This window comes from Sciurus vulgaris, assembly GCF_902686455.1.
Source record: "Sciurus vulgaris genome assembly, chromosome: 16".
NCBI lineage: Eukaryota > Metazoa > Chordata > Mammalia > Rodentia > Sciuridae > Sciurus > Sciurus vulgaris.
In genome coordinates this window covers 5,862,052-5,875,361 of record NC_136477.1, presented here as the reverse complement: position 1 = coordinate 5,875,361, position 13,310 = coordinate 5,862,052, and the positions used below count along the sequence as shown (strand labels likewise).

At 45.4% G+C, this 13,310-nt stretch overlaps 1 protein-coding gene across 1 annotated transcript in view; it reads left to right on the top strand.

Moving 5' to 3' along the window:
• The first annotated feature begins 125 nt into the window (after positions 1 to 125).
• The window catches only part of ELAVL1 (ELAV like RNA binding protein 1), a 36,591-nt gene continuing 23,406 nt past the window's right edge, over positions 126 to 13,310 (top strand). The window contains 2 exon segments of the mRNA XM_079115219.1: positions 126 to 279; positions 12,043 to 12,230. Of these exon segments, the coding sequence (XP_078971345.1) occupies positions 12,059 to 12,230 (172 nt within the window). The 5' untranslated portion in view covers positions 126 to 279; positions 12,043 to 12,058.

Below are 13,310 nucleotides of genomic sequence, written 5' to 3'. Positions count from 1 at the left end.
GAAGTCCCTCCTCCGCCGCGCGCCCTAGGGTGCCGCGACAGGCACGCCGACCAATGAAGAGCGCGCCGTGGAGGACATCGACCAATGGGCGCGCGCGCCGGGGGGGCGTGTCCGGGCCGCGGGCCGGAGCGGGTCGTGCGCGCTGAGGAGGAGCCGCCGCCGCCGTCGCCGTCGCCGCTGCCGCCGCCACCGCTACCGAGGCCGAGCGGAGCCGTTAGCGCCGCGCCGCCGCCGCCCGCCCGCCCCGGAGCAGCCCCGGGCCCGCCCGCCCGCGTCCAGGTGAGGCGGGGAACCTTCGGCAGCGCCCGACAGGGTAGGCCGCGGCAGGCCTGAGCTCGCCTGGCCGGGCCGCGGGCGCCCGCGGGCCTGCACCGGCCGAGGCCCAGGCCGCACCGGGCCGGGAGGGGACGCGCGCGGGCCGCGGCAGACTGGCGGGCGGGCGGGAGCCGGCTTGCGTGGGGGCGGGCGACAGGCCCAGGGCTGGATTCCTCGGGCGCCACGAGAGGCAGGCGAGGGGGACACGGCGTGGGCACGCGCCTGGGGGCCGGGCTCCGCAGCCGTGGCCCCGGTAGTCTTGGAAGCCCGGCATCCGGGGGCGGGAGAGTGGAGCCAGAGGCGGGGGAGTGGGGCGAACGCCTTAAGCGCGCAGAGGTCACGGCCCACGGGCTCGCTCCCCCGGGAAATCCTACAGATTCTTTTGTGGTCGTTGTCAGCCCCGCGGCCGGTCTGAAGTGCTTTTAGAAGTGTGCAAACCTTTCAGTACCTATGGGAGTCTTAGGAAAGAAAAAAAAAATTTTTTTTGGATCGCCATTTCTAACAATGCTGTTAGTGGGGCGTGGGACGTTTAGATTTGTAAAATGTATGCATATGTTGAAAACACAAAATGCACGCAGTTCAACAATGGGGGACGGATGGTCTTCCTTCCTCTTGCCTTATCTTCTGCTGCTAGGCTTACTAAAATGAGTTTTGGAACCTACTGTGCACAGGGCAGGTGGAGAAGAACTTTTGAGTGGGTCTGCCCCTGGAGCGACAGAGCCCCCTTATCAAAAGTGTTCATATGAAATCTCTATGGCCAGTGCTCCAGAAGGGGGAAGATTGGGAGGACGATCTGGCCGGAAAAGAATTTCTCAACCTCAGCTTTTCTGACAGTTGGGGTCACATAATGTTTGGTTGTGGAGGGCTGCCCTGTACCTTGCAGGAATTTGAGGAGCATCCCTGGCTTAGTCCACTAGGTAATAGCAACATCCTTGTCCCTGCCCCCAGTTGTGATGGTCCAGAATATCTCCAGATGATACCTTGGGGTGTCTCCATCCTCCCCACCCCCATAAGAACCATCCCTGAACTAAATAATCTTCTAAAAGTTCCTTTGGCCCTGGGAGATGCTCCCAAGACCTTGAACAAGCTCAGCTGCTTTTAGCATTAGTTTTCTTATCTCTAAAATAGTAAGGACAAAAGTATTGTGCACACTTAAGTATGTGAGAAGTCCCTCGTGTTGTGCATGGCCTTTGCATGGTAGACATGAACTACATGATGTTATAAATAATAGGCAGTATTTATTGACAAATTACCATGTGCTTGACATTTCACAGACATTTGTCTCCAACTCTAGAGGTAGGAACTGTTTTGGTTGCCATTTTAGAGGTGAGGAAAATGAGGCTTAGATGGGTCATTTGATATGACTCGTCTCATGCACTATAGTGGCTGAGCAAGGATTTGAGCTCTGATTACCCCAAACTACTGGGCTTTACTGCTTCTAATTACAAGGGTCTAGGGCACCCTTTCAGGCAGTGTTTCAGGGAGTCCCATTCAGTTCCCATTGCATATCTGTGTGCATAACTGTGCTGAGGTCTGTTTTAAAATGCTGCAACTTTGAGGTCCATGAGGAGGCCCAGATTTATAAACACCTCCAGATGTGGCAGGAAATAATGTTTCTGTTGAAGCACTGGTTTGAGGGAGCAGAATTTCATTTTGGTTATATTGAGTCTGGGATAATAGGGCAACAAGTAGAAAAGGAGAGAATTATGAAAATGCTGTCTTCCTGATGCTTGCTCCGTCACTTCTTTTCACTTGCTGCTTCTCGTCTCTGTCCTCTTTCCACACTGGAGCAAGATTGTCTTTTGTAAATGTGGATCTGATCGTGTCCCTCCTGATTAAAATTCTGAGTGGAAAAAAGAAAATTTTGTTGATCTGTTTGAGTGACTTGAAAGATAGTAAGAAGCCCTAAGCTTAGAATGCCAGTTCTTACATACTCTAACCCTCCCTCCCTTTATGTTCATCTTCACATGTACTCCCAACTCTGACCCTTTATGCCTGTTTCTTCCTCTGTCTGGAATGCTGTTTTATGCCACCTGGTGATCTCTTCCTCATGCTACATGACCCATCCCAGAGCTCACTCACCACTCACCATTTGAAGCCAACCCCGACTGCCACCCGAGTCAACTGTTCCTCGTATGTGTTCCCATCCCATTCAATTTTATTGAATCAAATTAAATGCTGAATGGTGAGAGAGGCGCGATGCTGGCATTTCACCCGTAGGTGGCAGTAGAGAAGTTGAGAGCCTAACCTGAGGCTATGGGGTCAGGGAAAGACCAAAGGAAACGAGCCTATGGAAGGGAAGTGAGCCTGGCTTTCCTGGTTTGAAGAAATCCCTGCTCCACTGCTGTGTCCCCAGCCCCACACCAGGGTCTAGGGAGGCAGTGGTATATACAATGTGTGTGTAGATGGTCTCAGCCACTTACTGAGTGTGGTGATGGTTATGCGCCGGTCAATGTGGAAGCGCAGAAAACAGAACTGTTATCCAACTCCAAGTGAGCACAGAATCCCAGAGTAGAGAATGTATTTGGTGGTTAGGCAAAGGCCAGAGGGAAGGCTTTGTGGGATGCAGGATCACAGGGGCAAAAAGACATGGAGGTGGGAACTTCTCCATTTGTTAGGGAAGCCACATGGGATGTGATACTTCTAGAGCAACAAGAATGCAGTGAATAGTGGCCATAATTATGGGTCTATTGGGCATAAGGCTTGAGTGTTATGAGGGACTACTGAGCACCATTAGTCCCCAAAGAGGCAGTCAGGTGTGCATAGAGAGAGCAGGAGAGGGACAGAACTAAAAGTCAGAAAACCAGTCAGGAGGCAGTTCTTTCCTTCAGGTCAGAAGAGTTACAAATATGACCCAGGACTGCAGTGATCAGAACAGAGAGGGAAGTGCTGAGACATAATTAGGGGTCCAGAGTCACAGGACTTGGGGTACTTATATGTGGGAAGTGATCAAGAAAGAATGATGTCTGCCTCTGCTTATGCTTGATGAGTGGTCACTGAAAGAAACCAAGAAGGCAAGAGTAGTGATTTAGTGAGTTTGTGGACTGAGACAAGAAACATTGCTAGAGCAGAGTACAGTACGAGGGAAGGTGGCAGAAGAGTGTCCACGCCTGCCCTTCTGAGCCCCCTGCTAACCCTGCCTTCCCCCATCACCGATGGAGTGCCAACCACGTGCCAGGCATAGGATAAGGCACAGGGCGTGTGCATAGAGACACACTCATATGCTCAGCGATCTATCCCCACTCTACCCAGAGCCCCGGTGTCAGTCAACAAAGCACTTGCACTTTCATAACTTGAAAACGCAGAACTGAGTTGCATGTTCATTATCAGTGGGAAGAAGAAATTGCTTCCTCAAAGAACTTAGAACCTGAATTAGGGAGAAGAGACCTCGATGTGTGAGACTTAAAGATGAAGAGGCCTGTCTGGCAATGTGTTGAAAGAAATGATTAACCGATATTGTGGTTTTGTTTTTGTGTGAATAGGTCATTGTGATCAAAGAGGTGTGGGGAGGGCTATCCAGGGGTAACTAGGCTATGGAACCCCGAGTGGACTGGTTTGACCAGGCAGGTCCACAAGGTGAACTTGGAGATAAATCAGGGTTAGGTAGTAGTGAGTTCCTCAGCCTGGTCAAAGTGATCCTGGAATGTTGTTTGCCTGGGTAAGAGTGCTCCTGTGTTTTATATGTCCTGTGCCGTGTCCTATGCCTGGCACGTGGTTAGTGCTCCATTTGTGCCAAGGGAAGGTAGGGTTAGCAGGGGGCTCAGAAAGGGCTGGATCTAGCCACCCATCAAAGAGACCTTTATGCCAGAGGAAAGAGTCACAGGAGAGGGAACAGTACAGAACAACTCAATGGCAAGGATGGTGTCACTGTGAACAAGAAACTGGAATATAGGAAGAGGAGTCATTTGGAGGGTTTAGAGACCCCCTTAGAAGTTGGTCTAGGCAAGAGGTGACAGGGATTTGATCAAGGATGATGGCAGAGAGGTGGGGAGAGTTAGAGGTATCTCAGATGTCAAACTGGCAGGATTGGTGCTTGACTAGGTACAAAAGGGAGAGAGGTGATTGAAGGACAGTGAAGGAGGTGTCACCACCCGGAATAATTCTGGGTTGAGGGCATTTGAAGAGGGGACTAGTAAGAGAGAAGACGAGGGTGCTTGCATCTAGAGACAGGGAGATTGGGAAACATATTTATCAAGTGCCAGGTGCTGTGTCGCAGGTGTTGACATCCCATCCCCATGTTAGGAAACAGGCTCAGGGAGGAAAGTGACTTACTGTTGTCAAGTTGGTCAGCCGTCGAATTGGTGTTGGAGCTCAGGCTTGTCAGACTCCAGAACCCATGTATTTTTCCTGTTATGCCGTGTAGCTTTGTGCTTTTGTTAGAGAGCTTTACCCAGCTAGAGAGAGCTGGGACTCTTAGCAAGGCTCTGGAGCTGATCAGTTCCCCTCTGGCACATATAGCATTTGGACTGTGCCATATCTGGCTGCATCTCACTTGCTCCCACCCCCCACCCCCGCCCCCACACTGGTGTCTCAGCCTGGCTGATACAGAATTGCTCTGACTTAGCAGGAGCAGCCCCAGCCAGGCGGCTTTCCCCTCTGTAGGCTGTGGACAGAGGCCAGTAAGTTGCTGTGCACACCATATCCACCTGAGCCTTCATAATTGGGTCAGGTGGTGTCCTCAGTTTTTTCTGGCACCAGAGCGTTTCCTGGGTGACCGGAGGCTTTTACCTTGAAGACTCAGAGTTTTACATCTGTAAAGGACCTTAGAAATTGAGTCCAAGCCCTGTCAGATGATGTGTGAAGTGTCAAGATTGAACCTGAAGATATATTTGACTGTTCTAGTTTTGTCCTGGCTTAAATCATTTAAAAAGCCTGCTCTATCACTATAAAGTGATGCAGATTCTCATGTGTACCTAATGGAGACCAGTCTCACTGGTATACCACCTGCATATGTTTTTATGTCACATATAAAGATGCATGTATCTCGCTTGTGTGTGACAAGTGTTCCACAGTCATGAACAGTATATCATTGGTATCACACAGGCACAACCAATATTGTTTGAAATAGTTGTGATAGAGTTGAAATCCCTGAGATCATCCAAGCAAGACGTCTACCTAATGCCTCCAGTTACTGGAAACCTTTCCACATCAGCGGAAATAATTTTGCTAAACACAAAGTTTCCCTTTCTGCCTCCTGTAGTTGACTCTGATTCTTTGGGACAGGGCTCATTGATGATCCCAAGAAAGTTTGGTACTGAATATGTTAATAGAATGTCAGGACAGTTTCTGACTGGCCTTCTTTAGCATAAAATATATGCTCCTAATATACTTGACTCCAGGGGAGGGGGAGTCTCAGAGCCAGTGACTCCCTCTCACTGTGTAACACATGCTGGATTTGCTAGGCACAAAGGGTTTACTCGGAAACCCTTACATGATACATATGTACCCTCTGCCCTCTAGGCTCTCACCCTTGACAGTGTTGCAAAGCAAATAATTACTAGGCAGAGTGATTAGGGCAGTAATAAAGGTTTACACCAATGGTGTAGGGCACTGAGACCTACTGCCACCTATTGTTCTGGTGGAGGTGCTTTTTAAAAGGTGGGCAGGGAGGCAAAGGAGAGTGAGTGTGCTGTGCAAAGGAAGTAGCTAAAACAGGCCCCAAAATAGGATGGCACATTGAGGCAGAGCTGGGCAGGGAAGGCTGAGGCAGGACCTAGTGGGTGCCTCATCACAGAAACCTTGTGATTCATGCCTGGGAGACTACTCTAGTGACAGCTCAGGACCAAGTCCTGCCACTTATTAACAGCACATCCACCAGTGAGATAGTGTGACCCCTTAGCCTCAGTGGGTTGTGATTGCCGACAGGGAAATCCAGAGGGGCTGAGCAAGTTGACTTGAAGCTGGCAGGAGGCTGCAGTGACTTGGGGGCATTGATAATTGGGTGATTACAAGGCCTGGCTATGGTTGGAGAGGTTGTGGTTAGATCCTGTGGACACCAAGGTTGGTTGGGCCCAGGACACAGGCCATGAAGATTTGAAACAGATCAAGGACAGGGCCCTAGAGAGCAGAGCAGAATGACCTCAAGGCACCATGAAACTGCTTTGGAGGATTTGTTTCTCCATTGTTGCATTAGCCTGAGCCTTGGCCTGCAGGGGTCTGTTCAGACTGGACTGCTTGTCAAGACAAGACAAGTATGCTGTGGAGCAGGGTAGCAAAGCAGAAGTTTTTTTTTTTAAATTGGTGTTTTTTAATTTGTATGTGGGAAAATTCATTCTTTTGGTGTAGGGTTGTTTGAGGGTGTTTTGCTTTTTTGTTCTTTGGTGCCCACCCACCATCATCACCACCGGGCATTGAACCCAGGGTCTCAAACATGTTAGTCACAGGCTCTACCACTGAGCTATACCCCCAGCCCTTTTTATTTTGTAACAATTTTGTTAAGTTGCCCAGGCTGGCCTTAAACTTGTGATCCTCCTGCCTGAAGCCTCCTGAGTGACTGGAATCATTCAACATGGCACCCCCATACCTAGTTTAGTTTGAGGTCTTTTTTTTTTTTTTTTTTTTTTTTTTTGTTGTTGTTGTTGTTTTTGGTGTGGCGGGGTGGGTACCCAGGATTGAGCTCAGGGGCACGTGGCCACTGAGCCACATCCCCAGCCTTATTTTGTGTTTTCTTTAGAAACAGGTCTCACTGAGTTGCTTAGTGCCTTGCTTTTGCTGAGGCTGGCTTTGAACTCACAATCCTTCTGCCTCAGCTTCGTGAGCCCCTGGGATTACAGGCATGTGCCATGGTTGAGTTTCGACAACACACAGACTTGTGTGACTACTACTGCCATCAAGATACTGGAAAGTTCATCCTTCAAAAACAAAAGTATTTCCTCTTGTTGCCCCTGTTAGCCAACTCTTCCCCTCATTCCCTACTCCTGGCAACCATGATCTATCCCTATATGGATGCTGCTTGACTTACAGTGGGGTTACATACTGATGAATTCATCATAATTTGAAAACATTGTACTGGGAAATGCATGTAATACACCTAACCTACCACCAGATAGTTCACTGTGGAGTATTGGTGGTTTACCTTCCTGATCCCATGACTGGCTGGGAGTAGCACAGCATCACAAGAGATTTTTAGATTGCATATCACTAACCCAGGAAAAGAATAAAATCCACAATTCAAATGAGAATGAGATTTTCAAACTATTGTAAATGAAAGGTCTTCAACCATCCTAAGTTGGGGATCATCAGTGCTTCGGCCCTTTGTAGAATGTTATAAAAATGAATTCAACTGTATGTAGCCTTTTGAGTCTGGTTTCTTTCATTTAGCATGATGTATTTGAGATTTATACAAGTATCATGAATTTGTATACTTTTTCTGTTGTTGAGTAGTCTGTTGAGTAATAGTTGATCTATGAACAGCTTGAAGGGTATCTATGGTGTTTAGAATTTTTGTGGCTATGAATAAATCTTCTATAAGCATTTGTATATAGGTTTTTGTATGAGCATAGTTTTCACTTCTTTTGCACCAAAACTAGGAGTAAGATTGCTGGGTTATACGCCAAGTCTGTATTTAACTAAGAAACCATCAATCTGCTTTCCAAAGTGGCTATAATATTTTTGCATTCCCATCAGCAGTACATGAAAGGTCTGTTTCTCCCCATTTTCTGCAGCACTTGACATCATGTTATGTTGTCATTTATTATTTGATTTTGTTTTAGTCATTCGGATAAACAGGTAGTGGTATCTTCATGTGACATTAATTTGCATTTCCCCCAAAATCGCATTTCCCTAATGACCAGTGATGCTAAACATCTTTTCATGCACTTATTTGCCATCTTTCTTCTGTTACACAGTGTCCAAATCTTTTGGTATTTTTGAAATTGGGTTGTTTTCTTTTTTCTTTTGAGAACTTGTAAAACACATTTTCAGGCTGGGGATATAGCTCAGTTTAGAGTGCTTGCCTTGCAAGCACAAGGCCCTGGGTTCAATCCCCAGCACTGCAAAAAACAAAACAAACAAACAAACAAAAAAACATATTCTAGGGCTGGGAAGGAAGTTCTTTGATAGAGCACTTGCCTAGCATGCATGAGGAAAAATGGGGGTGGTAGGGTCCTGAATATAAGCCCTTTTATGCAAATATTTTCTCCAGTCTGGATTTTAATTCTTCTAGCACTATATTTTAAATTTTGATGATAACCAGTTTATCAAAGTTTTTTTTAAAAACTATCTTTTGGTATTCTAACAAATCTTTGCCTAATCTAATGTTACAAAAGATTTTTCTCCAATAAAGTTTAAACTTTTGCATTTTAGGACAGAGGTCAGCAAACTTTCTGTAAGAGCCAGATGGTAAATATTTTTGGCTCTGTGGGCCATTTTTGGCTCTGTGAGCCATATGGTTGGTACTAGGTTGTTACTACTCAGCTCTGTCATGGTAGCAAAAAGTAGCTACGGACAGTACACAAACAAGTAAGAGTGTTTGTGCTCCAATAAAACTTTATAGAAACAGGCAGTGGATTGGATTCATCCTGCAGACCATTTTGAGCAGACCCCTGCTAGAAGGTCTACTTTTTACCAGGCATGGAGGATGATAAAAGTGGGGCTAATTCCAATTCATCTTCCATGAAAGCAGGATGAGGGAAAAAGCCGAAGAGGGATGCCTAACTCTTAGAGAAAGTGTTAGGAGAGGAAAGAGGAAAAAATAAAGGAGAAAGCAGGGCTGTGGGTGCAGCGGAGTGGTGGAGCTCTTGCCTAGCACATGTGAGGCAGTGGGTTCGATCCTTAGCACTACATAAAAATAAATAAAATAAAGGTTCTGTGTCCATCTGCAACTAAAAATTAAAGGAAGAAGACAAATGTTTGAATACATCTTAGGCAAACTTCAGTGTGCATTTTAATTTTTCATCATTAACCTGTGTGCTTTGAATCATGCTTCAGCAGATGTTTTTGTTCATTTGTTTATTTTTGAGCTAATGATCTATTTTAAAATCTCACAGCCACAGATGGTTTAACAGATACATGTAGCATTTCTGAATTAAACTTTAATGCTTTCTGTTGAAAGTTGATATTTATTTAGCTGTCCCCCTTTAATATATATGTAGATTAAGTTTAGTTTTATACTTTTACAAGCCATGGGGTATAGTATGTTCTTCTTGCATATTAACCTGTACATGTGCAATTGTTTTTGTGGAAGATTCCTACAGTTGAGTCACAGGTAGCATTTACCTGAAAAGTTTGGGTAGGAACTGCCAGGTTATCCACCAAAAAGGTTGGTACCATCTTGTACTCCTGTTAGTGGTCAATAAGTCTGTCTTTCCCCTTTTTGCTTACTTACAGTAGATTTTATCTATCCTGGATTTTATTCCATCTGACTGGCAGAAAGCAGCATCTCATTTTATTTTGCTTTACTTCATTGTTCATGAAGCTGAGCTTTTCATGGGTTTAATACGTATTGGAATTGCCAGCGTCCAAAAGTTGTAGATCATATTCTTTGTCCACTTTGCTCTGTCTTGCTTGTGTAATATGGTGAGTTTTTTAAATTAGGTACTGTGAATTAAGTTTTCTTAACCTCAGCAGTGTTCATATTTTAGGCTGGATATTATGGGCATTCTCCTGCACCTTGCAGAAGGTTGAGTTAACAGCATGCTGGCCTCTATCCACTAGATGCCAGTAGCATCCCTGCCCCTGAGTAATACTAACCAAAGATGGCTGCAGAAATTACCCAGTGTCCTTTGGGGGCAGACTTGCTCAGCATGAGAACCCTTGATCTAAATAATATACAGCAAGTATTTTCTGTTTTTGCTGCTTGTCTTTGTTTATGATGCTTTTTGCTTTACAGAAGTTTTAATTTTATGACTTCTAACTTTCCAGTCTTCTTTCAACGTGAACCTACTTTATAAAGAGCAAGTAATAGAGACACCTTCAAATAAATAGCAGAAATACTGGGAGATTCTATTAATTTTGCACATTTGTCTGATAGTAGGCTAGGGAAGACCTGAACATTTCCACCAGGGATAAAGCAGCCAGGCCTAATTCTTCTCCTAGTGTTGTATTCAAGGGGTAGGTGGGAAATCTCTACCAGAGATGTGTTCAGAGTTTTATGTAACTCTGGCAAAGCTATTTTTAAAGAAGGCAAAGGCCATGGGCACTGGGTATTCAAACATAACACTGCACACCAGGCATCTGGAAAAAGGGGTGGGTGGGTGTTGCCCACTGAGATCTCTGGGTGGTAGGTGAGTGATGCCTGCATATTCAGAGGCAGGGATGTGCGACTGCTTATGTGAGGCACCACGCTGACTTGTAAACAAACCAGTGTTGGCTGCACTTAAGAAGAGTGATCTCCCTGCTCTTAGCTGTATCACTCAAGACCTTACTCTAAAGCCATTCTGGGTTCCAATGCTGGTCATTGAAATTGAAGACTGTGGCAGGCTGGTAGTTTCCAAGAAAGCCATGAAAACCAGGCTCCTCTGACCAGTAGAGAAACACCAACCTCTTTGCAGCTCAGTTCCTGGATCTTTGGAGATACAGGACACAAGGACTACTGCCTGCCTGCCTGCCTGCCTGCCTGATAATAGACAGGGTGTCCATGGTTGGGAAGTTGGGGTGCACATCACAGGCTCGCAGTACAGCCAGCTGGAATCAGCAGTGGACACAGGGAGAAAGCAGTCGAAATCTCTTGAGAAGGGGCCCAAGCACTCTTCACGGGGAATTTAATTTGTGGTGCTGGAATTGGATCTAGGTTACTTTAAAGCCCTCTCAGTGGATGTGGGTAAACTTGAAGTTGTTCTGTTTTGTGTTAATAGACTTCACTTTTTTAGAGTGGTTTTAGGTTTACAGGAACTGTGATGAGTTCCCTCAGACCTTTCCTTCCATACACCATACCTGGGACTGTACATATCTTACATTATTATGGTATGTTTGTTATAATGGATAAGCCAATATTGATTCATTTTATTAACCAAAGCCCGTAATTCACATCAGAATTCTTTTTTTTTTTTAAGTTGTGGATGTACACAATGCCTTTATTTTATTTATTTATGTGATGCTGAGGCTTGAACCCAGTGCCCCACACATGCGAGGCAAGCGCTGTTCCACTGAGCCACAGCCCCAGCCCAGGGTTCATTCTTTGTGCTATACATTATATAGGCTTTGACAAACATATAATGTACTGCATCCATTAGAAAATACTACAGAACACTTGCTGCCCTAAAAATCCTCTCTACTCCACCGATTTGTCCCTCTCCATCCCCATGCCCGACAACCATTTACCTTTTTACTGTCTCTGTACTTTGGCCTTTTTTTCTAGAATGTCATATAGTTTCTTTCACTTAGCAATATGTATTTAAAATTCATCCTTTTGGATTGAGGGTGTAGCTCCTTAGTAGAGTGATTGCCTCACATGTGCAAGGCCTTATATTCAATCTCCAGCCTGCAAAAAATAAAGATAAATAAAAAATAAAGTTCCTCCTTGTCTTTGTAGCTTAATAGCTCATTTCTTTTAAGCACTGAATATTAATTTTATGATGTACCATAGGAATGGAGTTTATTTTTCTATCCACCTTTTAAGGAATGCTTTGGTTGCTTCCAGGTTTTGGCAATTATGTGTAAAACTGCCATGAGTATCCATGGGCAGATTTTTCTGTTGCCATAGTCAAAATCTCCAAGTGTGAACCTAGGCATTAGTTTTGCCTTCACAAGTTGCAATATGAACTTACTTGATCTTATTTTTCTTTACAGATTTTTAAGAAATACAATGTCTAATGGTTATGAAGACCACATGGCCGAAGACTGCAGGGACGACATTGGGAGAACAAATCTGATTGTCAACTACCTCCCTCAGAACATGACCCAGGACGAGTTGCGAAGTCTATTCAGCAGCATTGGTGAAGTTGAATCTGCAAAACTCATTCGGGATAAAGTAGCAGGTAAAGACCTGAGAAGTTTTTGCCAAGTGGGTACCAGCAGCTGTCCTGTTGAGCCCTGTCATGCCTGCCTGTGACTTTGTCACATTTCTCAGTACAGAATAGCCACAGCTGTGGAGCAGTGACTGTGAAGTTTCATTTTTTTATCTCAAACTCTGTTTTTCCACTGCCCTTTTATGAGTTTGGACATAGGTTTCCAAAAGAGGAAAAATTCTTTGTAAGACAGAGTACACCCACAAAATAGGACATGAGAGGAGAGGAAAACTGAGGAACCAGCAGAAACAAGAAATGCTTTGAGAGCTAGAAGGGGCCAGTAGCTTGTTCTACTTAGGTTGATCAAGTCCTTGTGTGGGAGGGCCCTTGACAAGCCCCCCTGCCCTGGGTAGGTACTGGCAGGCCTATCTATGTGTCTGTACAGACCCCCATGTACAACCCAGCCAGCAGCAGGACCCTGTTGTTCATTGTCATGCCATCAAATTGAACTTTTGTACTCTATTAGGCTTGAACTCTCTGGCACAGGAGTGGAGCAACTGACAGCCCTATTCCTGTGCTCCCTCACAGTATGACTCCTGGGCTGTCCAAGTCCCTTTCCATGAAGCAGGGGTAGCAGCACTTATGGCCTGATGTTCCATTACTTGTTGGTGTTTAGAGAAGGCCAGGTTCCAGTTGAGGCCCTGCCTAAGTGTTGGCCTTCATTCTGAGAGTGTGACTTTGGGGATTCTGAAGCAAAGACAAGACCTGGTACTCCAAAGCACTGTTTCTTTCCTTTTCTCCCCAGAGAGAACTGTTGTTCTGAGGAGCTCTTACCTTCTTCTTGCCTGCCCCCCCACTACCCTCCCATCCCCCACAGTGAGAGGAATGAGCAGTCCTCTCAGGAGTACTCTGGCTACCACCTGGATTATAGGGACCTTAATTCTCTATCCTAGAAACAAATTTAAAAGTTAAAAAAACAAAACAACTCATTTTTGTTATGGAAAATATCAAGTATACGTGAACAAAGAGTAACATATTAAACCCAGTGTACCAGTGGTCCTGCTTCATCAACTTTCAACATTTTCCTAGTAACTTCAAGATACCTGACTC